This window comes from Plectropomus leopardus, chromosome 13, assembly GCF_026936395.1.
Source record: "Plectropomus leopardus strain MGB_pleo_1.0 chromosome 13, ASM2693639v1, whole genome shotgun sequence".
Taxonomy (NCBI): Eukaryota; Metazoa; Chordata; class Actinopteri; order Perciformes; family Serranidae; genus Plectropomus; species Plectropomus leopardus.
The window spans coordinates 19,358,505-19,385,901 of NC_142188.1; the positions used below are offsets into that span (position 1 = coordinate 19,358,505).

Sequence of the window (27,397 nt, forward strand, 5' to 3'; positions counted from 1 at the left end):
TTACTGTTGTGCATTTATTTTAAAGCAGCATCACATTGCAAATAATGGTTCACCCTTTCCACTTGAATGCAACACTACCTTGAAGGTCCCACTACAATGTCATCAAAGCAAACGTATCTCTTAAAATGAAAAAGAAGAAAACAAAAGATCCCTACCAAAAGCAAAGAAAGTTCATATCAGGAATAAAAAAAAAAGTCATGTTAATGTTTAAAAGAGCAGAAGTACAGTATTTACAGAACACAAGATTAAAAGCGGACTACTGTACAACTCTTTGCTACATTTACATTCCCACACAGATAGGCTTAATTTCCAGAGAAAAATAAATACACATCTGATTTCTATTACACAACCTTTTGCATGTCTTAACCCTATTAAAATAATTCTGTAATCATAAAAATCTGATACAGTATATACACATACATTTGATGCAGGTGTGCTTCTTACAACACACACATGCTGTTTTGCATTCTCTTAAAATTGGACCGCTTTCCTTCTGAGCCACACATTTGGTCTTTCTTTACTTGGGAGTTTGTATGATGACGGTGCATTTCTGCTGCAGTTCTCATTTGAACCTGTTGACTGGGTTTCCAATGAGCTCCGGGCACTGCTCTTCGCCTTTTGCAATCTTGTCACACCTCTTGAACAGGTCATAGTTTATCTTGTCCGTTATGACGCTGTCCTGCTTATACTGCGGGTGCTTGGCTACAAACTCCCTCATCCACTTGGCCATGGTCATCAGTTCGCCTGTGGAGATCAGGCAAATTAAGAGTTTCGCTCAGAGCTGAAGCTGCCTGAAAAGCAAATCATTTTTACATTTGTCCTTTAAAGTTAATTTACCTGAGGCACGTTTCTTGATGAGCTTCAGATAATTTAAAATGGTGCATCTGGTGTCCACATCCACTTCCATATTCTCCAGGTAGCAGTTAAGGATCGGGATGAGCCCTTGGAATACGCCCTCCTGGTGATAAAAAAAAACAGCGGCGATTGTTAGACGGTTAAAAACAAGACTAAGACCCAGTCCCATTGTTTTTTTCAAACCCCAACCTCTCATTTTTGAGTGTCACCTTGCCCCCCAAAAACAGAATTATAAGAGGTAGTAGTTGAGATCTGTGAAAGACTGTGAATTGGAAAAACCCTTCTGGACTCTGATGCTTCATTGGCAGTAGCATCATAATCTATCCTGGCATTTATGTAAAAACCGACGTGTTGCTGGACATTGCCAATATGCCGTCCTCTGCTGTGGTGATTTCTCTTGCGTGGGCTGAAGGCATCCTTTTGCAATTGTCAGGATGCTTGCGATTCATTCACAACTCAAGTTTAACGCTATCAATTTATCAAACAAGTCATCGAATTATGAGGAAGATGGTGTTTTGCAGGATGACATTAGCAGACCATGCTCCTACCCTGCCAGTCTGCACTGATTTTAGGAGAGCGTTAACAAGTGCAGCAACTTTACTGCTGGACTGAAGTTAAAAGTAGTTGCATATGCCATCATAGAAAAGGAATGCGACATGGAAATATGTCAAAATGCCCAAATGTCTTGCACAAATCATGTAATGTTAGCGAGCTAACTAACTACCAAGACACTAACATACAAGCAGTTTCTATTGTTATGCTTGTTATAAAGAAAAGTATCATGATTGAAATAACATTAAACTGCGATGATATAATGGCTATTGTAATATTTTCAATGTTTATTAACATTTGTGGGTTTCTCTTGTTGCTCCTTCAGGCGTCTTGCTGATGATTTCAAATAACAAGAATCGGGACACCCTACCCGAAGATGTGAACAGCCAAAACCGAGAGGTAAGGGCTGAGTGGCAGGGGCAATGGGTGTACTGGGATTGGTTTAATAGTCTGCAGCCATGCTTGCAGCTCTGTGAAGCTATACTAATGCACATCTGGGATTTAAGCTAAAAACATTCAAGCAAGAAGAGAAAAAAGGAAAACCTCCCATTATTCTAACTTTGGAAGCTCTTTACAAACACTGTTAGTCATGTAGTCGCATCATTTAAATAGCCTAAATTAGCTATTTTTTTTTAAACATATTTGTAGCAGTGTTTTACGGTAAAAGCCGATAAAAACTTAAATGAATCAGTTGTAAGTGTTTAAACTGCCAGCGGTGGCTGCTTTGCACCTATTTCAAAGTTTGTTGATACTTTTCACAAACCTCATGGTAGTGCTCAAGGAACAATCCCCGGAGTCAGTAGGGTTCGTCTTCTGGGCACCATGAATGTGTGGACAAACCTTCATGCAAATCCCTCCAACAGCTGTTGGGATGTTATTATCAAACATGAGATAATAATCACCTTTCCATTGATGATGGTGTCGATGCTCATCAGCGTGTACTCCTCATTACCGCCATCAGTCTCCAAGCCGTTCTGAGCCGAGGCTGTGCCGTCAAGGACAGGGTTGCAGCCTATTGGTGGGGGATATAAATGTATCATCTACTCCTATTTGAAGCATCGACCTGAAGTTCACCTCTCATTTAACCCACCTTTGAAGATGTCCTTTCGGAAGTAAAACATGCCTTCCTGGACCGCGTTTCTCTTCTGTGCAACCTTCATGTTTTCATCGACCTAATGACAGACAAGCGATCACTGCATCTGTGTGCACAAACTCAGGAATATCAAGAGGACCCAAAATAGCCTGCTTTACTAATTAAATTCATCTCAACATTTAAAAAAAGATGAGAACTGTGTGACTTTTGGTACCTTTGACAGAGGTATCAGAAAGTCCAGTTTATAGGACAGGATCACTCTGGTGAGCAGGACGACAAAGACCACGTACGCAGCGTTTTCAAAGTCGGTTAGCTGCACCTGAAAAATGAAATTTAACTTACAATCATGTTGTTCTGCATCTGAAAGCCCACGTCATGGAATCTAAACACAGATTACAACTAAAAGTGTACGTGGTGCCGTTGGTTTTTACCTCCATGGGGCGGAACTCAACTCTCCAGCCGATATCGGAGTTTGGAGGCGGAGGTTTGAACCTCATCGTCTGCCAGTTGGTCGACTGGAGATTCTGCAGGATGACAAGTTTAAACCAATACTCCTCCACACTGAAGTCGAGCCTGTATTGTGGGTTTTTTTTGTGCATGGTTGGCTTTTTCTCTGGCAAACTGCTGAAGGAATACAGAGAACCTCACCTCAAAGTGATCCGACTCGTTTTCATCATCTAGGTGGATTTTCTCCTCAAAGACGGAGAGCGGATCTCGGATGAAGAGGTGTGCTATGTGTTGAGCCAGCAGCTTGTCAATTCCTGCACACAGGAAGATGATTGTTTATTTCTTGCTGTACAAGCATCTATTCGTGGATTCTGTCGTTTTCACTTATTTCGCGTTCTTCTACTGACGACAGGATTTCAGTAACAGTACCTGCGTCCAGCAGCTGTTTGTAGATCTCCTCGTCTATTGTCAAATCGATGTCATTGTACTTCTCACCACAGCTGGACAGGTAGCTGTCAATTGAGTCATATCTCGACTTGAAGATCCTGAATTTGTTGTTTTTCAAAGGCTGCAAAGACAACAAAAACATACAGCATTTTACTCATAACACAAACCTAAAGCATTAACATTTTTACTGCAATATCTATGTGGTGCTTTTTGTAACAGGCTCAAGTCAGGCTCAACTCAAAGGCACCAGTATAATTTCTTAGTAAGAAATTTCATTATAAATGATGTACATTTTGAAAATAATTACATCAATCTTTTTGAGGAAGAATAATTATATGCACCTCACATTGAAACATGGCTATCAAAAAACAGCGTATACAGTATGAAGGAAAAAGTAACGACTCCCCACTTAAAACATGCCTCAAAGGTTTAATCAAAACAACATTTTAATTCTATTTGGAAATCTCTAGGTCAAAGTAACAATAACAAAAGTAGCGTCATTTGATCTGTATCTGCACTGTGCAGGAATAACAGGTTTAAACTGAATGTCTAAACATGGAAAAAAAAAGAAAAAAAAAGGTACACAACATTCAAATTTCAAAAAATTTGAATGTTAGAAATTAAGCGATTAAGCGAACTATTCAGTATATATGTGCCAATAATAAAAAATAAAAAGTTATAGACAGAAATAATATGAGAGGTTAAGTGTTAACAAAACATTAAGAAAAAGTGACCTGTTATTTTGCCCGAGCCACATTTTTTGGGATGTTTTAGCACTCAGTCTGCTCACCTTGAGCCCACGTTCCTCTTGTGTCCTGTCGTCCACCGAGGCAGAAATAACTCCCCAGCGACAATCATTATCTGACACAAAGCCTCTGTAGAACGGTGAGGCTGCACTCAGCGCCATCTGTAACGAGAAAAAAACTGTTTTCAGTACTGTTTCATGAAATTTATTAAAACACAAACCCACACAATGATTTATTTAGATTATATAAAAACACTGTGACTGATTTTCAAAAGATGTGATTTAGTTAATATATTATTAGTTACACAAGAGGCCATCTGAGCTTGAGGTCAGGTAAATAATCATAAAATATGACAGGAAGCACATGCGTTATTGATCGACTCACCACTATGGGGCAGAATGTTGCCAGTTGGTCATAAAGGTATCTCGCCTCATCAATGCTACAAGCTTGGAATGTCACCTGCAGAAGCATCATAAAAAAGAGGCTGAAGTACATTTATAGATCACTTATTGGGATTGTAAAGTCACAACTCCAAGTAGACCAGGTCACACCGTCTTTGTTACATCACTGTTTGAAAACAAAAAAGTTGTTAAAAGGCGAGACGCCGCACCACTCAGTCAGCTCACCTGCAGGCAACAGTTGCCCATGCCAAAGCCCATGGCATCCATGTAGATGTGATCAGGCAGAGCCGCCCTCGCTGCTTCACCGTCGTCCTCAGGAAACTCCTCCACAAATGGAGTGGGAGTGCACTTGTCTTTGAAGACTAAAATCACAAGAAGGAATGTAGTCATATTTGTATTTTTTTTACATGCAGTCTGAGAAGCAAACCAAAACTCGTGATTTGAGTTGCAATCACATTCAGGAATCCATTTCTGTAGTAAAAAAAACAAATGCACTGATACGTTTTTCATTAATATAAGAAGGAAATTTTTTTTTTGTAAAACATCCGAAAAGCTCAATTTTGTCTCAGCCAGCTATAATTACACTTAAGTCTGCCTACACTGACAAGGATGGACAAGGATTTTGATTGACCAAAAACACTTTAAAGTATTAAATAAATAAAAAATAAAAATAAAAAAAGGTAAAAGTGACATAATTAAGTTGAAAAAATATATTTTACAATAAAAAAATAAAATAACTAGCTTAAATTACTGTTAATACCTATTATTTAATTCCAACTTACTTGGCACATTAATCACAACTTTCTCTCCTCTTCTGTGACGTATGTTTCTGGTAAGGGTGCTGAAAAGGCGAATCCACACACGCACACAAAAGCAACAAGTTTGAGCAATAAGAGTGGTTTAGTTGCACGACAATGGCAAAAATCTTAATTTCGATAACTTCAGTTGATACAGAGATCACAATTAATTAACACAATTACTTAAAGGAAACTTGGAATCATCATGCATTTACTGACCAACAGTGATTAACAATGAACAGTGGATTTTATTGAACTTTAAATATAATTCAGCAAATAAAGAAGCTCGAGGTCAACTACAAATGCCACAGCCTTGCTAAGTGTTGGTTTGGGCTTTAAGGGGTGATTATTTACTGCTGTAAATAAGAGGGTTGCACTGGATTTATAATAGAAGACCAAACGAGCAAAATCACGAAAAGAAATGTGGCACAATATTCATCGTACCTCTATTGTCTTGATTTCAATTATCTTGTCATACAGACAAACCATGTAATGATACTGTTTCTAAATTACTTCAAATCTAGTTTGGCAGTTTTTCTGTCCTGCAGTAACATGTACAGTAATATGGATATATCAGCATTAATTATTGGCTGATATATCTGTAGATAGCACAGAACTTTGTTTATTATAGCCTCTTAGATTATGTTTTTTTAGTAGCAGTTATTGCTCACTATGGCCGACAGTCAATAATCCTACAGTTTAATGGTAAACTGATAAAGTTTTCCAACCAAAAATCATATCACATGAGTGTGAAGCCTACCTGAATCTCGGGTGTCTGTTGATGGCTTCATCTGGGAAAAACAGTGACTTGGACACCCCCTTTTCAACAGGGGTCGGCCGGTGCTCTGGTTTGGTGAAACCTGGGCAACCTAACCTAAAATACAAAGAATTAAAACATGCATAACTATTAAAGGGCTGCAGCCTAAAATTACTGAAATCAGCGATTACTCTCGCCAGTTATTTTCTCAATTACTTGTTTGTTTTGTCTAAAAATGTCAGAAAATACAGAAAAACTCAAATAATATAATAATTATTTTTATTAAAATCATTTTCCAGAAACCAAAGGTGCATATGTCAAAGGTCTTGTTTTACATGACCGGTGGTCCAAAACCTAAAAAACATTCAGTTTGCGATCGTTTCATAGAGAAAGCATCAAATCCCTTTCGAGATTACAATCTGCATTTTTGCTAGAAGTCTTATGATTTGTGATCCATTTTGTGGCCAATTAATTTCTGCGGATCGCTACCAACTAATCATCGCATGCTTTGAAACATAACAATTAAAATGTCCATCTCGTTGATAACGCTCTCAAGCGCGAGCATACACAGCGTCAAAATTAAAAGCACCTCATATTTCGATATTGTAAATTTTAAAGAATCGACTGAATGTATGAATTAAATATGTGGCACACAACTGCCCAGACTATAAATCAAGCTATGAATCCTGTTTGTTTTTTCATTTCGATCTCATCTACTCTAAGTCGTCAACAAGGGTTAAACACTCTGTCACAGTACCTTGGAAATGAGGTGAGGGTGCAGAGGGTTTCATTCTGGTTCAGGACAGACGAGGCCTCTCGTCGTCTCTTCCCCATGTTGCCCTCCACAGTGTTGAACTCTGACATCGTCCCTCCGTACGGTTGCCCCGGGGTTCCTTCAATCATGTAGCTGCCATACTCTGGTCGCCACAGTGTGGGGTGGCTGCACAAATAAGAAAAGTGTTGATAAAAACATTCTGCTTTTATACGTCAGCAAGGAAGGCTATCGAGAAACACCCTGATACCAGGGTGACCTTTCTAACTGAATAAACTGACCGCTTTGCCTTTATCGTATGTCAGCCGTAATCTTGGCACGGCAAACGAACGCGACGTATTTGTGCTCCAGAGCGTGCTCTTTGGTGTGTGCGACAGAGGGGCAGTAATGAGGAATGCATCGACTCTACTATTCCCACTGCCACTGGTATTTCCCCTGGGTGAAGTCGGCTCCACGGATTCAGACCGACGTCATGGGCAGCGAGCAAGCATAACACTCATGAGCTTGTACAAACACGTTCACACTGCCTGCAGAGAATTCCTCTTTTTAACGAAATGTTACTATAGTCTGGACATGGAAATAGCATTCTCAGGAGCAGCTCTGATCGCTATCGCTGACGGATGTCCTGAGGAAAAATACCGTCACATCACCTTCACATTTTGGAGGACTTATCTAGAGCACTTTTTAAAGTTATCTTTTACCTCCTCAACAGTTATGCTAAAAATGTGACACCCAAACACTGATGAGATAAATGAGCTCATATTTTTCATAGCTTGTCTTGTTGTAGACTTTGCTAAAATGACTTTTACCTCAAATCCACCAGAAATCCAAGCTCAAAGGACATATTACCAGAAAAACTGGAAATTTATAGTAGTTTAAGAGCAGTGACACCTTATTTTTATGTCTTCAAACAGAAATCAGTTTATCTGAGAGGAGTTTCTTGAGGATTTTAAAATGCAAACACCTGCTGTTATTAATCTTGCTGTTTGGAGCAGCTTTGTTGATATGCACACTAATATTCCACTATTACTCCAAATACAAAAATATCCGGATTATGGGTCTTGAAAACAGCATATTCCATTTAGATATTCTGAATTAGGCTTCTTTTTGAATGTAGTATTTTCCGCCGAAGACGTGTGCTGGTATCTGCACATCCAGAATATGTATCTAAACTGTTTGTGACACATGGCCGCTCGTCACGTTGTCATGAATATGGTGAACACAAACTGGGGACAGCTGGGACAGAAATGCACGCTTAACAGAAAAACCCACATTTCTGGTCAGAACAAGAGACACACCCACTTTTTCTTATGAAAGACTCACAACGCTGACTTTTTCAAGAAGGCGGTTGAAGGAATGAAATAGTTGAGGCTGTGTTTGTACAGATGAACTTGCCACAAGCCACAGATGTTCCTCTTTGACATATTTTGATGTGATGAAGGACATGTTAGGGCAAGATAGTCAAGGTACACACAGCTGCATGAAGACAGGAGTATATGTGACATGCTCAGATTCATTAGCCCTGTACACAGCTTTGTTGGATGTAAAAGACAGAACTATGTCGGGGTACAAATCAGAGGGAGAGTATAACAAACTGACGAAACACTGAAACTCTTGTGGGACACTAAGAAATTGAGAAGTTTTATTTTGTAGAACTCAGTACTCTGAGGGCAACAAATAAAATCCAGAGTGTAAAACAGCACTTAATGATTGACTGCGAGGATGAGGAAAAAACTCTGATTAGGACAAAAATGTAACCTTTTGGACTGAATATCTGAGGGAGAACACTGCTGCTCACCACATAGATAATAAAATTTCTACCATGAAACCAACAGCAGTGACGTAATAGAGACTGACAGAGTGGTCACTCAGGACCGACTAGTTATAACTCGTTGAAACTTTGCAGACTTTTAGTTTACTGACACTTTAAAGTTGACCTGGCGGAGCCCGAGGTGATCTGCGCAGGTATGCAAATTCAGAGGAGACACTCAGAGCTGCTTCTAATGGTACTAACTTGTGTAATTTGGTAAAAAATTCATTTAATTATACGTTTTTTTTAAAATATGATACTGCATTTCATTTTGCTGTTGTATTTTGTTCGTGTGGTGTGCGTGTGAGCAAAAGCACGCAGGACCAAATCGTCACATTTAATATGAATGATAAATGAAAGGAGACTTTAAAAGCCAGCAGGCAATTTCTTTGGGAGGGAAATACACGGTTGGACAGGTGTTTCACCTGCTGTACTGCCATACGATTTTTTCTGGCTGATTAGAGATCTGCTGAAGTTGAAGCTGGGTGCAGCAGCTGTGCTACTACATGCCGGGGGGATTTGGCTTTATGTGGCTGTGGCAGTTTGAGTTTGTCACTCAAATGGCGTTCTCTGTTGACAGAAGTTGTTTTTCTTGTCTATACCTTGGTGACACACGCAGTTTGGCAAAAGAGCCTTTAAGTGTGCATCGCCATCCATGTTGAATCGTCTGCAGAGAGACTTGAGGCTGCACTCGCCTCTTTCTCTGGGCCGTGTCACGGCACTGCTGTAGGACTGTTGTATATCATCTTCTGCATGCCAATGTCTTAGCTGGTCTTCATTTTTCTAGTTTTTTTTTGTTCACTTGCAGCATACATTAACATACTTTTTGGTTCTGCCTTGTAGTAATTAAATTTTGTGCTTTATTTTGTTTGTTTTGGAGATGCATATTTTCTTTTTTTTTTCTATGTTGTCCTATTGTCAAGAGTACCTGCCTTTGCCAGCACACTCTTACAATTTTAATTAAGAGGGTTTTTTTTCTGGTGAAATTAAGTGCAGAAAGTGATTGCAAAAATGTATCAAGAGCTCCACAACGACCACAGAAATGCACTCTGTCAGTATTGATCATGCAACAACTGAGGAACATTAGCTTTGCTTGTGCATTATACATAAACAGCCCTTAACGGAGCAGCTAGAGTTTGTGCAGCTCATCTGAAAAAAATGTCTCATATTTCTCTAGAAAGCTGCGGTCATCTGTCACTGCTCATGTAATTCTTGTGTTAGTCAAGTGGCGCTGAATGTCAATCAGATTGACAGTTTAAGTGTTGCTTTTTATCTATTCGTAAATATGATTACAAATAAAACAGATAAAAACAGATAAAACCAAAATTATCCAAGTAAATTATGGCCTTCCTTGCTTAAAGCTACACTGTATAAAGATGTTTTGTGGTGTAATCAGGTGAATTATTCAGCAGCGAGCTTACTTACTTGGGGTTTATCAGTTCACCCTGGTCTTGGAGAGTTTTCAAAACATCTCCGCCGTTCAGCACGAGTCGAACCTTTTCATCCTTGTCGTCCAGTTCCACCAACATGTACTCAACCTAAAAGTAGATGGTTTAAAAAAAACACACATTATCAGTCACACACAACTTTATTCAGTCAATGTACACTCTTCTAACTTTTTTTCGAGCCACGCTGCTGGACTATAGCACAAAGCCGATGTGTTCAAGACCACACTGGCACGCCATCACATCAATTCCAATTCATCAGTTATGTTTCCTTGACTTTGACTCTGCTACCCCTGTAATCCCCTGTCTGAAAGAGGGATTAATCTATAACAACAGCATTCCACATTGTTCCAAATCAAAACACTTTGTTCGAGCTGTAGCACACTGAAGTTTTGTGGACTGGTGGCTGGAAAAAACTAGTGAGAAGTTCTGAATGGTAGAAAAAAGTTACTACTGGCAGTGGTCAATGTATATGTAACAGGCTTTTAGCTGATGTTTACTCAACAGGTGGTGTCCTCCTGAAGTATCAGTAGTGCTGCCTGGATTATCAGAATTATTAGAAAATTGCAAGGAGACTAAATGACTGATAATCAAAATAGACATTTATCAGCTGTTCTTTAACATGTACTTTTAGCTTGTGCAGAACCAGTAGTAGCAACTACACTTGATTAAACACAAAAATTTTAATCATGTAAAAATGTAAGCATTTAGTACTGACAATTAGTACTGTGATTTGTATAGTTAAAAAGAGCTGTTTCACTTGCAGCCAGAACAGTGATCTTAAATATAGGCATTATGAAGTGCTGTATAATGGGAGAATGTGGAAATGGTTATCGGAGTGAGTTAGGTTAATCTGCATTTTGCCAACAGATAAGTGCAGATGTTGTTTCGTGCAGGAGTGCTTCACAAGTGTTGACTAAAAGAAATGAAAAGAAACCAAAGCAAACCAAAATGACAAAATGAAAACCAAATGAAATGCAATAAAATGATTGTAGCAATTAGAACCACAGAAATTTAAATTTGAGACCAAATTAATGACATTTCAGGCCTAATATTTCTAAAAAATTATCTTAAGACGTTTAAAGGTTTTTTTAAGGACCTGCAGGAACCCTAGTAAGAACTGTGTGCATGTAGGCATAAACATATGTAGATGTTATTAATTATTATTATTACTATTATCGAAAGCAATCAAAAGCCTGCAAAATACTGAAAACTGCAGGGTTATTTGAGTTAATGTTTTTTTTCTGTAGTGAGTGCAAAACGATAAACTAGTTTTCTATATCAATAAATGTCCTCTATTGCATCATGCACAGCCATCACGACTGACAGCTTAAATGCACCGCAGCAGCATTTTCACATGTTTAAGAATTGTGCTTATTTAAAATAAAAATCATGTTTCTTACCTCATCGCCCCATTTCAGCACATCCTTCTGTCGCTCCTTCACCTTGTTGTAGATGTTGAGGAATTGAATGATGCCGTGCTTCCTGATGTGGTCCGCATACTTCTTGGTTTCTTCCCAGTTCAGCGGAGACCCCTGTGACAGTAAACCCATCGCACACACACACAGGCTGGGAGAAGTGTGAAACTGACTGCTGGTGTCTGTGTGTGAACTTGCACGCCGAGCGTTAGCTAGCTAGCTAGTTTGTCCAACTCACTCAGAGCTAGCATGAAGTCTCGAGCCAAACAAACGGCGGAGCCCGGGTCTCTGAGGTGCTGTCAGCGGAGGTGAGAGGCCGGAGCGGAGTCTCTTGGTGGTGTTAAGCGGCGTGCCCTGTTGGTAACCTTAGCGGGGCATGCAGAAGCAGCAGGCCCCTGCTCATCACCTGCTAACGTTAGCTAGTAATGCCCACGGTGCGAGCTGGTGCGGCTGTTTCGATTTGGTTCGTGCCTGCTCGGCTCTGCTCGGCTAACGACCAGGGACCGGACCCGTTAACGTGCAAGCTCTGTGACGGACTGACAGGACTGGACCGGTACTGGGAGTCAGTGATGCCGCCGCAGTCTGCTGCTCACTTTCCGGCTGTGTTGTTCATATGTACGCCCTCCTAGCTTCACACACGTGATGTCGTCAGGCGGAGCGGAATGACGTCACTATGACTCAGCAATCTTGGCCTCTCGGCTCCTCCCACCGAGCCGTCAATCAGAGCACGAGGCGTTAACGTGCTGCCGGAAATCAGCATTTTCCTCAAAACAAGGCCGAAAACACCAGAAAATGTGAGAAATTTCTGTGATAAACATAGTGTAGTATTTTTTTCGCTAATTTTCACAACTTAAACACCAAGGATGGCAGGTTAACTGACACTATGGCAGTGCCCTTCACTTTAAGGGCATAGCAGCTTTATTTGTGTAGCACATTTCATACAACAGTGCATATCAAAATATTTTACAGAGCAATAAAATATAAAGGCATAGAAGGCTCATATGTTATGTTACGAATGTCAGACAAATTCTGATACACACAATGATTATAGACAAGCAGTAAGATTTTAAAATTCATTCTCTGAGTGTTTTTTGTTTTGTTTTTTAAATCTGGAGTGACATCACTTACCTTGTGCTGCTGTCAGACACCTCTCACAAGTATTTAAACCTTTTAACCTTGAATAAATTAGCGCAATTTCTTCCAAAAACATGGGATAAAAGGCAGTCAGCAACTTGGTAAGTTATCAGAACTGCCATTGCATAATTGATCGGTTGATTAATCAGCTAAAAAAAAAAAAATTCAGCACTAGTTGTAACTGTCTGCACATGGGATCAGACATGTAAACATAGGCTTAATCCTCTTAAAACTGAATAAAATCCAATTGAAAGTTGGAAAATAAAAAAAAAAAAACGATACTCTGCCTATAGACCTAATTTCCTAATGTGAAAACCCTTAACCCTAAGATTTAAAACGTGTGTAAGATGTCCATTTTGTTTGTCTCTACTTCTTTCTTTCTTTTTTTGTTTTGTTTTCTTTTAAGTTACACTTTTGTGAAAGACAAATTGAAAATGTTGCTAAAACTATGAAATAGCACAAAGCAACCAAGTTTGGTTTTTACTACCACCACAAAGCTATTACTTGCTGGGTCCCCTGTCTTACATTTCAAAACTTCAGCATTAAAACATATGAGTCAAGTTTACAACTTAAGTGTGGGAGGTTCTAGTTTTTCGAGAGCACCTGAATGCAACATCGTAGAAAAGAAAGAGTGATTGCAATAATGACACAGCATTTTACTATTTGATAGGGTGTGTATGCTGTACATGCATGACTTGATGAAACAGGTTATAGGTCATTAAACAGCATCGACATCTGTCCCAAATATGTGGTTTAACTCTCAACACACCTTGTTGTCTTTGGTATTTCTGATTTATATCTGACTGATTAAAACGATTATGTTTGTTAGAAATCTATCTTAAACCGGACCAAAAACACAAATACAGACATCTCTCCTGTAAAATAACCAAAACTGTTCAAACCTTTCAGAAAATGTGGTGTTCAAACAGGACCACATCATTGTAATCGCACCTCTGCCATTATGAAAATTCTCTACATTTCACAAAAGGCATGTGTTTTGCTCACATTGGCTGTTACATATGAGATCACACATGACACTGGTGTTGAATTTGAGATGCTTCCCTCTTTGACATCAGTAGACTTGCACAGACAAGATTACACCATAGTGTACCATGCAAAATATAAAGGCACTTTTATGTATTCATTCGGCTCATGTAACATGCCTGAAGCCGTTTCCTCACTCTCACAGTCTAAGTGTTTATAGTGTAAATGAGCAGGAGATGAAATTACAGTTATTGAGTTCAACAGCAAAGTAGAGGCAAATTTAAAAGCTACCGGTAGATTACTCACTTGATGGCAGTTAGCTTCAGGGTGTTTACAGTTTCAGATTTCAGAATTTGGTGCTGGTGTACAAACACTCCTATCTCCTTGTTTTTATGTAAATACTGAAATTTGTGTAAAGATATGTACAAAATATACACACAAAGGGCTTTAAATCCTTTTCTTTAGAATTTACACCCTTTGGCACCACTGATGTAGGATTAAAGAAAAAGAAAAGAACAAAAAGCATCTGCGGCATCATTAGGACCTGGGCTTTTTATGTATCAAAAATAAGTATAGGCCTAATAATAATAATAAAAATAATAATAATAATAAAAATAATAAACCGAAGATCTAATGTTCTGTCATTTGGTTACTTGTACATGAATAAATGTTGTTTAATGTTATCTTAATTTCTATCTGGCCTTAGTTCTGCTTTGTTGATTGGCTTATATTGTTTTATTGCTTCTGCAATATCTTGCTTCTGCTTTGCTTTGTCAAAGCACTTCTGTTTTTAAAGGTGCCATATAAATAAAATTATCATTATTATTATTATGATGTTACATTTATGTTAGTTACATTTCACCACTTCTAACACAAATACATTATCTATTTTCCCAACTCTAGTCAATACATTTTTATGATAGCATTTGCAAAGTATTATGTTTCTGCTCAGTACCAGTGACCAATAACTACTGATATTTTTAACATCACAATATATAATAAGTCTGGCAAGTTTAAAAAGAAAAAGTTTTTAAGGGTAAATAAGATGCCAGACAGGGGCGTTTCAAGGATTTGAGGACAATGTATTTTTTTGTTTGTTTGTTTTTCTTTTGTCTTCATGAACAAGCTATTTTTGGATGCTTTTTCAATGCACTGTACCACATTACCCTTAAAAATTTTATTTTTCTTTCCAGAATAATTTTGAATTTAGTTATAAGTACAGTAAGTAAAAAACGATTATTTTACAACTGCTATCATTTAAAAAATATTGACTCGAGTTAAATACAGTAAAATTAGTTGTCTCTGTCGCTGTCTCAGCAGCGGTGGAATGTAACCAAGAACATCTATTCTAGCACAAGTATGAGCGGAATGACAGATTATTAGATACAGGGCTTTTTTCAATTATTAGAACTTTTTTTTTTATTTTTGAGATATATATAGCTTATATAAATATATCTGGACCTATGCATAAAACATTTGGGCTGAAGCCTCGGACGCCAAGGCCTAAGTGATGCCAGAGTGCATAAACAGCAACAAAATAGAGCTTGTTTATTTTAAAAATATCACAGGTGAAGATTCCCATGGAACCCCCTGGTCTGGGCTAGGCCCCCCAAATCCTTAAATCCTAGAAACATCCCCAGGAGTACATGCAAATGTGTTGATTTATGGTGATGAAAAACAAACCTGAGTTGTTTTTGTCACACAAGTACATCCCTTTAAAAGACACAAGATGAATATTAAAAAAACAAGACTTTGCAAGGAAATTATTGTAAATAAATGACCATAGCTTGGAGTAACTTCACTTCATCTCTTTAATTTAAAAACAAAAAAAGGAAAATAAAGAAAAGACATGAGCAATCAGGGAATTCGGGATTTCCACTTAAAAGCTCAGGCTGACAACATCACTCCCAACTTATTTTTCTTTTTTTTTCTTTACAAAATAGTTTATTGCTGTCACATCTAAAACCATTCAATCCTCAGCACTTTAACATTTTTCCATTTTCTTTGCACTGATAGCGTTTATGACACAAGATCAGCAAGTACTGCACATGAAATACATGCAGGGAAACTGCAGCCTGATTGTGTGTTTAAACACTTATCATGAGCACCTACTCCTGGTAGGTGATTCCAGCACTTTCTTTTAGCTCCAACTCATTCTGGTCAAGTATGTGAGAATCACAGTTGTCGTCAAAAACAGGACTGTCACAAAATAAATAATAGCTGTGTTGCAAACAAACAACACAATATTAATAATTTATGGCACTGGCTTTAAAGAGACAATCATTACAGTTTTATCTCTACAAAAGCAGTGATTTTGCATTTTTTATACTTTTTAATTGAATTTTAAATCGCAGTATATTGAGTGCCCCAGGAATAAATCATTTTTTTGGTTAGATGCCTGAAATAAAGTCTGTGGTTAACATAAGCTTCAGAGACAAATTTTGTTTTGTGAATTTTGAAGCTTTTATGCTTCTTAAAAAAGATGGTTGCTAACACGTGGTTAAATGAGACTACAGAATGTCATCATGCCAAACGCAGCTTTACAACCTTGTTGCGGTTGCAGCATTAAGTCATTCCAGCATGGTGTAGTTCATTTGTTACATTAGCTTTTTACCTCTGGCAATTGTATTTAGGCTTCAAAAATCCTGAAAATGGTGTACATTTGTGAAGAGAAACAAAACGTGTACGTATCATAAACTTTTGTTCATCACAGAGCTTATTTTCTGCCATAATCCAGACTCTACTGAAAACAGCCCATAGGCTTTCGATGAGAAAACTATAGGGCGATGGTAATTCTCGCACTCTGTTCTAGAGCACTCTCTTTGCTATAGACGTGGGCAGATGAAATTATCCTAATTGAATTGGCCCCAAAGGTAATTAGTCAAAAAATGATAAAATAGGTTATAGCTTTTTCCAGTTTTTTTCTATCATAAAGCAGTCATAAACATTATCTTACCTTTATGAAACCAATTATAGTAATTATACAACCTTAAATACTGAAAATACATTTCAAGGCTTTAATTTTCTTAAATTTAAAAAAAAAAATTGTTCCCAATTTGTAATCCTTGCATTTGATTATTTTTTGCACATTAATTTAACAATTTGAACTGATTATCTTAACCCCTGAAAAGGAGCCATTTAGAACCAAGCTTTACACAACAGAAAAGCTGGAGACCTTGAGACATGTAAACTACATTATTACCATCTAAACTTCTATATACTGACTGGTGCTGAAGACACTGAACTGGCTCTGGACTCTCGTGTTTTCCGTGTGGGTATGGTGACTACACAGCATGAAATGCCGACTGTAGCTTCTGGCAACTCATCGTCCTCAGTCCATTCATTGAGGTCAGGGTTGAAAACCTGAATGCATTTCTTGTACTTCTTCTCGCCCTCGTTCCAGCCTCCGAGGAGATAGATCTTGTTGTTCAAAATGGAAATACCTGCTGTGCTCACTCCCGTGTGAAGAGGCGTGCAGTAGCTCCACTGCCCACTGTGAGGGTTATAAGACTCAACGGCGAGGACATCCACCCTCTCCCCACGACCTCCAAGCTGACTGCCACCGATGACGTAGGCCCGGTCTCCCACGGTGGCGGCGCAGTGCCAGCCTCGAGGTGTGCTCAGACTGCTCTTATCCTGCCAGGTGTCAGTAGAGGGATCATACGCGCACACAGCTCTGGAGTAGGCATTGTTGATGTAACCTCCGGATACAAGGATCTTGCCGTCAATGAGGGAGCTGGCATGGCAGCAGCGGGGCACCTCCATGGGCGCTTTCATTTGCCACTGGTTGGAGGAGGGCACATAGCATTCCATAGAAGCCTGGACACCATCGCCATTTCGCCCTCCGATGGCGAACAGAAGGCCGTTGAAGATATTGAGGCTGAAGTGTGTGCGCCTCTGGATCATGTTGCTCAAGTGAATCCAAGTATTGAAGCGGGGGTCATATCTAAAGAACATGAGAGGATTAACAGTTATTTAACTCCTGTGACAAAGTCTGTATAAAAAATTAAAACATGACAATCAGTTCTCACCTGCAGAAGTTGCTGACAGCATGTTTGGCCTGGTTCCTTGCATCATTCTGGTCCTCGCCACCTGCCACGTACAGGAAGCCATCCAAGACCGCCACACACTGATTGAAGCTCTTTGCCGGCATTTCTGTCAACTTATTCCACACGTTATCTGCATCTCTGTAGAGAACGTCTTTGCTGAGAGATTTCTCCGTCAAGGCGGGGCGTCCACCGACTGTGAGTATTACCTTGAGGCCACCACGAACCTTTGTTCTGCGTGACTGGAGGATGTTCTGTTGGTACGGCAGCAGATGGTAATTCATGGCATCAACAAGGAGACGGTGGCACTCGGGGTCTTGCATCATTCTGGGCGTGCTCTGGACATGATTCACCAGGTCTTGGGCAGAGATTGTGCCAAAGCGGATAAGAGTTAGGAGATCCGCTGCATACTTCAACCTCTTCTCATCAAAGTCCAACCACTTCATGGCAATCTGGAAGGCCGTGACCTCAGAGGGCAGCTGCAGGGAGTCATCTGAGAGGAAATCGCTGATCTGCTCATAGGTGAGCTTCAGGAACTGCTCCATCTCAGAAAACTCGATGAAGTTCTCCCGCATGAACTTCTGAGCTGCCTCCTTGGTTTCTTTGAGGTCGTAGGCGTCAGCGATGTTGGCCACATACATGCAGTTCTCCACGCTGAGCTCCTGCATCAGGAAATCGCTGCACATCTTTACTAAGGTGCTGATCTGCAGCAGCATGGCTGCAGCGATAGTGCTGCCGATGCTGTACAGCGACAGGGTCAGCTTTCCAGAGTATGCATATGTAATCGCTGTGGCGAGGCCGACCGGCGAGAGATCGTTCAGGTCGATCTTCTGGAGGGACGAATCCTTCTTCAGGATGTTTCTTATGTACTCGCTGCAGGAGGCCATGACGACCCTGTGGACATCAAATGACTTTGACTTGGTGGCGACTGTCAGATCGCAGAGGAAGCTGTCCTGCCTCATGGTGCTCAAACCCTCCAGGAGGTTGGGTGCATAAACAGAATCAGTAACTTCAGTTGAAATACAGTTGAAGCCGTTTCCTCCTTCCAGCAGGGTGTTCAGCCCATTGATCTTGTTGATTGGGCTGTCCTCAACCATTATGGTCATTTCATTTATGTCTCCTTTGCTCTTTTTGGTCGCCTTGTTCTTTTTGGGTGCCATGACAGCAGAACACAGCCCAGACCTTCTGGAAACACACAGAAAAACATGTCAGTTTTTATCATAAAAGAGTAAAATAAAGGACAGAAATCATGAATAGATTGTGACAAATGCAGTTTGTGACACACATGATTTATGCCAAGAATTTCCCAAGATTTAATCTGGTCTGCTTATCAAGATATTAGTGATTTAGCTGAAAATACAGAGGAGTTGGGTATTAAAGGAAATTTAAGAGTATATTGTTTGAAATGATTTCATGTGTATGCTCTCCTGAGGTCCTGTTGTCCTCGTGTCATGCCCATGTGCTGTTTTCTTTGCCCCAACTAAGCAATAATGTAAAATCCCTCAACATTACAACATCTTGGATCAAAGCAGAAAAGTTTTTATGAGTTTTCCAAGTTAGTGGACTTTGACACCATCAGACATGGACACCTTTCAAAATGTGTGCTACCAGGTGATGCTGGAGCGAGTGAGTGCGTCAACATGCCCCTCTTTGCATCTGTCACATTTTATCAGCAGTATGTCCAGGAATAGCAACGCTGGACAGCTCACCCATGACGTTCCTTTTATAGACTTTGAGACATGAGCAGCAGGCCTCATGTCCTTTGACTGTTTAAGTTCATACTAGGGCAAACTTTTTTTTGTGATCGTTTTTCTTTATTTAATTTAATTGTTGTAGGCCGGTCCCAAATACATGTGCAATTAACATAATCTACAAGAAAAAAAAGTTCCCTAGAAAGCTGCTCCCCACATTATTCACCCACAAATAGAAAACCTGAAGCTTACAGTCACTATGACTGTGTGTAAAAACTTATTTTAAAAAATGGTCAACATCTTTAGGCAATTTATCTGCTTTTTGAATCCCAATTTAGCAAGAGAAGAACACATTTTCCATTCGAAAACAACTTACAAACCCTTAAGCATTAACTGCACTGAACTGCCTTTTCTTTGCCAGAAAGTCAAATAATACAGCGTTAGAAAGCTCCACTTACCTGAGAAATGAAGTTGAGGCTGGTGAAGAAGGAACTTGTGCCTCCAGTTACTGGAGCAGGAGAGAGAGAACAGCAGTCACCCCTGATGAAAGAGACATGCACTTAACTCCTCCTCCAGGAGAGTGTGTGCCAATCAAGTATTGTGCAATGCATGTGGCAAAGGGACCATGAGACCCCCCCCCCTCAGACATATAGTGTCCCACAATAGTCTCCAATCAGTTGATGTCAACATACGGAGGGGGCTCGACCGATATCCTCATGGCGACGTATGAAGAGTTTCACTCTGTCACTGTTTAGAAGAAAAAATCATTAGCTCTCAGTGGTGCAAACAGCACCTTATTTAGTATCAGAGAATATTTTACTCTTACAATAGTGAAACTTACAAATTATGTAAAAATTACCGTGGTTTATTGTTGTGTGTGATTGTATATTTAATCTAAACGGAAATCAGGAGAATTTAATTGGAAATAATTGAAATTGAAATATACAGAGGACACTGACATGACTTGGGCACCACTTCAGTATCTGCACATTTAATATTTTATGTGCTAAAATGCAGAAACCTAAAGGCCCCATGTGCAAAGCTGAGGTGTCATTTCCATTTTTTCTTTTTTTTTCTTAGAAAACTCATGCTTAATTAGGCTACTGTTTTGCTGGCTGTCAGTTTCTGGGTGAGAGTGTGAAATGAGCAGCAGATTTTCTCCACAAAAAAAAGTCACAAGGTAGTAGCATATTTAGCATTTTAAGTACTATTCTGATAGAATTTAGAATGATGACTGTCTTAATTATTTCAGATTATGCACTGGTTAGTGTAACCCTTAAATATATGTAGTTATGCAGGAAATGTAATTCAAATCACAGTTTTTTTTTCTTGGGGGAAGGACTCAGAGACCACCTGTTTTATTTTGTCCCCTTGACTTCTCAAACCAAAGTTACGCTCTTGGTGCAGAAGATATTCAAAAGTGCAAGGAGATGCAGAAAAAAGGTAAATTCCACTGTTTGACAAAGCAAAAGTGTGACCCCCACTAAGTATATTATATCACTGGTTTATTGGTTGAAATTTGAATTGTGAATAATTTTTGAAAAAGGCCTATACATTAATTTTCTCAAAATATGCCATCAACAGAGTGCCAAGAAAAAAAAAATCAGAATAATATAAGTTATTTATATTCTTGGTTAGACTCTTGGAGAGCAGATTTTTATTTTTGGTTTGAAGGACGAGCAATCTGTGTCATTTATAAGCCCAGTATATCCATTAAAAGGGCCAGTAGTTCCTAAAGAGGTAAATGTATGTACACAAAAGACTTGGTGGGAATTTCAGAAAGGTTTACTTCCTTAGTAATTCAATTTTATTCTCTGTAGCATCAGAATGTTCATGAATATCAGTCTATTTTGGTCATACACATGCTTAATTGTTTATTTATTTTTAATCCACACTCCCCGCATCACTCTGTTATCGGTTCCGCCCATTATAATAGTGTCATTAATGGGCGCGCGCTGCCCGGTGTGTGTGTGTGTAGACGGATGCACGTGAACCACCGTGATGGCCAGCAGCTCTGATGTGGTGAAGAAAGTAATGCGGTTCAAACTTCAGCTGACAGACACAGCAAACTCTGCTACGGTAGATGAGATGTTTATTCATTTCGTATGTGAGCGCGCAACATAAACAGAGCAGAGCTGAGACGAGAAGCTGATAAATGGTTTGTTTGTAGGCTGCTCTCCCGTCTTTATTGTTACCATAATGATACAGCCATTACTGCTGTTTCGGAAGTTTATTTTATTTTGAATTGGACCTAAAGTCATTCAAATTCACACTGTCGTCTCTGACAAATTTTGCCCGCTATAAATGATTTTCTCTTCGTCTTAACGCTCCTCTTGTATCCGTGTTTATGTGTGGAAACAGGCTGATTGAGAGCTGTTTCAGTCAGTGACATGTGCGCTGCTGCCACGCAGCATTTTAAGCACTCCACTGTGGGGTCAGGTTGTTTAAATGGGAGGCGCTTTGCAGCTATAATTGGCAACTCCTACAGTTGTTCAACTTATGGCTGCTGTCCATCATGAGTGGAGGTTTGGGAGTTGAGTCGGTTTTACGCAGAGATGGCGTTATATATTGGTAAATTCTTAAATTAGATTTGAATTTAAATAAATAAAAATCAAATAAAAATGTTAAAGCACAACCTGACAAATGATTCAGTTATATAGGGAGTCTTTATAAGAGCCAACAGCTTTATCCATTTATAGTCCCCAGTAAAAGGAGCAGCCTTAGTGGGTGTGTGAGGTTCCCATACATAGCTTCTGCCCTGAATGCACAATCAGCAACTGTGGTCCTAAACCAGGACTACCATATTTGGCATGTCAGGGTTTTCCTCAATTTACTTTACATTTGTTTTGAAAACATGCACACAAACCAGCACAGTATCATTAATATTTTTAGTGTTCTTTTTTCCAGGTTGTAAAGATTTTGCAGAAACTCAAGGATCTGGATATCACGTTAGACATTCTTGCCGTGAGTCTTTGTTGCAAAGAATGTGTTTTGTGTTGATATATTAGCATATGAATTTTAGATACGTTTAATATTCTTTGACTGCACTGACTTGTGTTTGCATTTAAATAAGGAAACTGGAATTGGAAAAACGGTTAACTCACTGCGCAGACATGAACAGGCTGGAGAATTGGCCAAGTTGCTGGTTAGGGGTTGGAAAAGATTGGTCCCTAAGGGATCCACAAGGTGACGTATATGTGATTTTTTTTTTTGTTTTATTTAGTCATGTTAACAGTATATGTTAATTGTTATGTGTTTGATGTCTTCATTTTGAGTTTTTCTTGATTTAGCCACACAGAAAATGGGGATGCAACAGGGAGTTTGTCTGTTAAAGACAAAGTAGATGACCAAAACTGCCCAAATAATGGAAGTTTAACAGTGGAGGATTCAAATAATAATTGCTTAACATCTCATGGTAAGAGTCAGAACTCTGCAGACAAGGCCCTCTTCAAAAAAGGGAACAGGAAAGTTGATTTAGAGAAACAGTGTGAAGAACAGAAAAGACACAAGGACCAGAATGAAAATCAAGAAAAAAATCAACAAGAAAATCAAGATGATGGCTTGAAGAAGAGCGCTGAAATCCAACAGGATCAAATGGACATAGTATTTTCCTCCAAGAAGAAGAAAAGAGATGAGAATAACAGAAAATCAGGAGATACTTTCCACAGAAACAAAAACTCAGAGGACACTCATCAGAAATCCAGCTCTGACTCCTGGGAAACATTTAAAAGCAGCTCAGATAGTGGAAGATTTGAGTCAGAAAGCGTGTCAAATAAGAAGCCAAAAAACCAAAAAGAATTTTTTTTCTCATTTGAGTCCAGTGACGAACGCTCACAAGCAACAAAGCTGGCAGGTGTCATAGATGACCGATCTTTAGACGTACCGAGGTGCTCAGAGGCCCAAAACAAAAAAAGGAAGAAATCAAGTAAAGAGAAGCATGGCGCTTTAAAAAACAAACCAGAATCTGGAAAAGAGGAAAATTCTAATAAAAAAAAGTCCAAAATAAAGCACATACATGAGCAAAAAGACCCTGAGGAGTCCTCCTTGTCTTTTGAATCATGCCTGAACTACGACATGAATGTTGTGAAGAGAAAAGAAAGATCTGGAGGGAAGAAACTTCCTAAAATGATCAAGTCTGTAAAAGATGAAACAACAAAAGGTCTCAGCATAAAAGCTTCCCGGTCACCTGTAATGTCTGTAAACGTCCCCTCTCCAACAAAGGTATGTTTGACAATAATCTTCAGTTTTTTAGAGTGCAGGCCGTGGTTTATTAAATTTGACTAATAATCTTTCATCTTTCAGAAGTTTAAACAGTCTGTAATGGACCTGATTCCATTCACCATTCCTTTACCTGCTGCTCTGCCTCAGTGTGAAACAGCTTTCAGTGTGGAGCACTTTGAGAGAAAAGGTACCATGTTAATAATAAATACAGCTGTATTTTCACACGGCTTGTTTCGTTCTTGACGCTTCTTCTTTGTCTTAAAGTTGAGAAAGAGCCTGATTTCTGTGACGTCTTGGAGGAGTCTCCAGTCTTTACCGGTCAGCGACTGAACAAAAAGATGCAAGTGTACTCTGGAGCCAAGACCGTCTTCCTCCCAACAATGATGAGCTTGCACCAACAGTGTATCCGCACTCTCCAGAACAATATCAACTGTGAGTAAAACCAAAAGCATTTTTTTGCTCATCAGTCTGTCAGTTTGTTGGCTTTATATTTAGGCTGCAGGGATCTCTCCTCAGTGCTTAATGAAACTGGCGGAGTCCCGTTTGAAATCCTCGAGCCGGTGTTGGAGAGGTGCACACCAGCGCAGCTGCTACGCATTGAAGAATGCAACCCAGTAAGAATGTGAATATGAATAGTTTTAGCACAGACACATGCTTAGTGGCCTCTTTATAAGGTACACCTGCCTGGCATTGCATTGGACATTTGCCTTTTATATATTACAACTTAATACGACTCCAAAAGATATATCAGGATTTAGGGAAAAATTTTTAATTTCAAAATGACTAATACATCTACCTTGTCCATGGGAAAAGCCACAGGGCCGTTAAATCTAATGGGTATAGTTCCTTGGCACTATGAAAGTAATCAGTAAATAATTCTTTTATGTTATAAATAAAATAATAAAAAAAAATTTTATGTTGCAAAAGTTAATCATTCTTGTGTAAATGATGTTTAGTTGAACAGCATCCTAACCCCCTGACTACAGTGTCATATTTATATGCTGAAATGTGCCGGACTTGAAGGCCGTTAAACAGGAGCCTAACTCTGATATTTTTAAACGTGGACCCTATTTTCTGATGTAACAAATGTAACTTTATATTTTTAAAATTTGTTTAGTGCTGAGCGAGACTGCTGCAGCCACAAGACGGGCCGGCAATGTAACCACTTGGGGCAATATGTACTGTCAATTTACATCCACTAAAAACAGGTTAAATAAGATACTTATTGTTTTAACAGAAACTGCACGAAAATCATCATTGCCATAGCTGCCATACTCCAATAAAATCAGCAGTAAATGTATCATTTAAAACACACTTCATTCAAAGTCAACAAAAACTAAATAAACTTACAAAAACCACCATGGTTCATCAGTTCACTGTTATTTCCCCCAGGTAGATGTGAAAATATGCTGGCCCTATATTCACTAAAATGACTGTTTATTTAAATGGAGTTTGGTGGCTGTGGCAATGGCAATTTTGGGGCTGTTTCTGGTCAAAAAGGATCTTACTTTTTTAACAAAACAGATTTATCTCTGTAGGGATTATCTCCTTATTGTTGTCAGATACTAAAAAATAGGAATCTGAGCCTGTCAGTGACAAAAAAACAAAACAAAACTCTTATAGTGGATGTACGTTGCAGGTGGATAAATGCCACAAGCCCTCTTGCATAACGCCCGATCAACTTCAAAACATGTTGTTCCCATCAGACACAAAGAAACATGGGAAAATAGGGTCCAGGTTGAAAAATACTGAAGTTACCCTTTAGTGGTGCTAATGAGCAGGTTTTCCTACAGTGGCCACTGAGTGTATGTGTAATTCTGAGATTTCTGGGTACAGTAAAACTAAACTTTGTAGATGTTTGCAGTAGAGTTATTGGAGTTATGTAGAGACTTTAGTCTGTGCGTACATGTGTGTATTTGTCGTTTTCCCTCTAACTGTGTGCCTCCACAGATCTATATCGGAGAGACAGACCACTTATGGGGGAAACATTGTCAGAGGGATTTTAAAGACTCCAAACTTCAGGAGTACGAATCATGGAAAGAGATGTACATCAGGCTGTCTGAGGAGAGGGAGAGGAAACTCAAAAGACTGACAAAAAGCATCGTCTCAGCACATTCTAGAAAACCCAAAGGTGTGTGCTGTATACTAAAACTGTAAGAGATAAATAGAAGTACTGTCTCTCTGTGTTGATCAATGTGAAAAAAAAAACAAAACATTATTGGAAACATGAAAAAGTGAATATTTTACGAACATTGTATACTGTAGAAAAATACTGTTTAGTCCTAACATTCTGTACACCGTGACACCTTTTTTTTCCTTTTAGGTCGGCAGGTGAAGATGGCATTTATTCACACTGTTGCCAAGCCACCGAGAGATGTGCGAATTCAGCAGGAAATTCATGGAACTGCTGTTCAGCAGCCGCAGCTCAAGTGCAGGTGGCTTCAGCATCTTGAATATACAGAAATACATATACAGTGACTATGTTTTTTATGAATTTGATCATATATATTTAATTCAGTGATGTTGTTTTCCTAATTGTGAAGTTCATAAACAAACCGGAGATAATAAAAAGCCATACTGCTGCATTTTGGCACATTTCCCTTGAGCAAAAAATCAACACGTAGTAAGCCTTCGGCCTGCTCTGCTCCTCTTTCGAATAAAAGCCCTTAACTCCAAAGTGATCACTTAACAACAGGAGCTTAGCAGGGCCATAACCTGTCAGAGACTCATGTGATAACAACGGCTGTCATGCGTTTTGGTTGAGCCTAGCCAAACAGGAATTGGAGCAATGTGCTGGATAAACTGGTTTTATTCTGGTTAGAGACGGCCTTGGTTCCTGTTGTTGTCAACTGTGGCAACACAGGATGCTATGTAGTTATCTGTAGTGCAACGCTGACATATTGAGGTAGAAGGACACTCATTTTGTATTTTTCCATGCATTGTTTGTGTGTTTGTTGGGTGAAATATGCTCTCTTTTGTTATTTAAGTGTTAAGGTTCAGGAAAGCAGACCGAGGCCGAGTTGTAATGAGCCCAGCAGGACCAGCAGCACCAGTTCAAGCAATACACAAGACCCTCGCAAAAAAACAAGTGAGCTGACAATTTTTGCTACAACTTTCCAAACTGCCCTGTTCAGAAATTTATTTTAATTTATTTTTCTAACTTGTGCAATCATGCTTATGACATTTTATTTCACCACAACACCTATTTCTTTCTCCTGCTGTTCACACAGGAGTTGCTCCGATGATGGCAAAGTCCTTAAAGGCGTTTAAGAAACAGCTGGGACGCAGATAAATGCTCTTATATGATCTTGATATTAAAAGTGTGTGAATGTGGGGAAAGTGCACTCTATCATTCATTAACTTTGTTCACCTTAGTTTACTCTGTTTGTCGAATTATACAGGCATTTTTTTCTCTGTAACTGTGACTTATCTTCACCATTAAATGGACAATGGAAAGAGCAAATTTATGTGGTTTGATTTTTTTTTTTTTTTTTTTTGTCTTTAGCCCATCTAATCTGAACCAGGTCAGTCGGTAGGTTACTTATTGGGGTGTGGCTCCCTCTAGAGGGGTGTTTAGGGAAGCATATTTTTCTGTTTTAATTTCTCCTACGAACTCTTTATTACACATAAATCCAGATTATCTTCAGAAATGGCTGGGTTTTGATATCAGTGTGTTTTCAACAACATTCCCCCAACATTTTTTAACACTCAATTAAACAAAAATCAAACTAAACCAATAACAATATGTCACTGATAACATTTTTTACACAAATTAAATGCC

General features: G+C 39.1%; 3 protein-coding genes across 7 annotated transcripts; 1 reads left to right on the forward strand and 2 right to left on the reverse strand.

Annotated features, from left to right (window-relative positions):
• gclc (glutamate-cysteine ligase, catalytic subunit) lies at nt 1–12,178 on the reverse strand. Its single transcript, XM_042501945.2, has 16 exons — nt 11,526–12,178; nt 10,103–10,215; nt 6,853–7,035; nt 6,099–6,212; nt 5,324–5,382; nt 4,767–4,903; nt 4,525–4,599; nt 4,185–4,301; nt 3,377–3,515; nt 3,149–3,261; nt 2,932–3,024; nt 2,715–2,819; nt 2,498–2,579; nt 2,310–2,419; nt 838–958; nt 1–744 (listed from the first exon to the last, which is right to left on the reverse strand). Exons 1-16 carry the CDS (start codon nt 11,673–11,675, stop codon nt 563–565), a joined length of 1,893 nt encoding a protein of 630 aa, XP_042357879.2. The 5' UTR covers nt 11,676–12,178; the 3' UTR covers nt 1–562.
• eloal (elongin A, like) lies at nt 1,733–27,079 on the forward strand. Of its 4 annotated transcripts, none has more exons than XM_088086652.1 (11): nt 1,733–1,806; nt 22,303–22,359; nt 22,469–22,581; nt 22,686–23,616; nt 23,698–23,803; nt 23,881–24,048; nt 24,133–24,230; nt 25,567–25,747; nt 25,940–26,051; nt 26,604–26,704; nt 26,847–27,079. In XM_088086652.1, exons 1-11 carry the CDS (start codon nt 1,744–1,746, stop codon nt 26,906–26,908), a joined length of 1,992 nt encoding a protein of 663 aa, XP_087942778.1. In that variant the 5' UTR covers nt 1,733–1,743; the 3' UTR covers nt 26,909–27,079. The 4 variants fall into 4 exon arrangements, with proteins under 4 accessions (XP_087942778.1, XP_042358289.2, XP_042358290.2 ...); XM_042502355.2 differs by lacking the exon at nt 1,733–1,806 and adding an exon at nt 21,319–21,474; XM_042502356.2 differs by lacking the exon at nt 1,733–1,806 and adding an exon at nt 21,319–21,474 and having other exon boundaries at nt 23,701–23,803.
• Nucleotides 15,452–20,002, reverse strand: klhl31 (kelch-like family member 31). 2 transcript variants are annotated; one of them, XM_042502191.2, is made up of 3 exons: nt 19,854–20,002; nt 17,690–18,889; nt 15,452–17,604 (listed from the first exon to the last, which is right to left on the reverse strand). In XM_042502191.2, the coding sequence occupies exons 2-3, from the start codon at nt 18,862–18,864 to the stop codon at nt 16,872–16,874; spliced, it is 1,908 nt and encodes a 635-aa protein (XP_042358125.1). In that variant the 5' UTR covers nt 18,865–18,889; nt 19,854–20,002; the 3' UTR covers nt 15,452–16,871. The 2 variants fall into 2 exon arrangements, with proteins under 2 accessions (XP_042358125.1, XP_042358127.1); XM_042502193.2 differs by having other exon boundaries at nt 17,690–18,886; nt 19,854–19,983.
• Nucleotides 27,080–27,397: the final 318 nt, after the last annotated feature.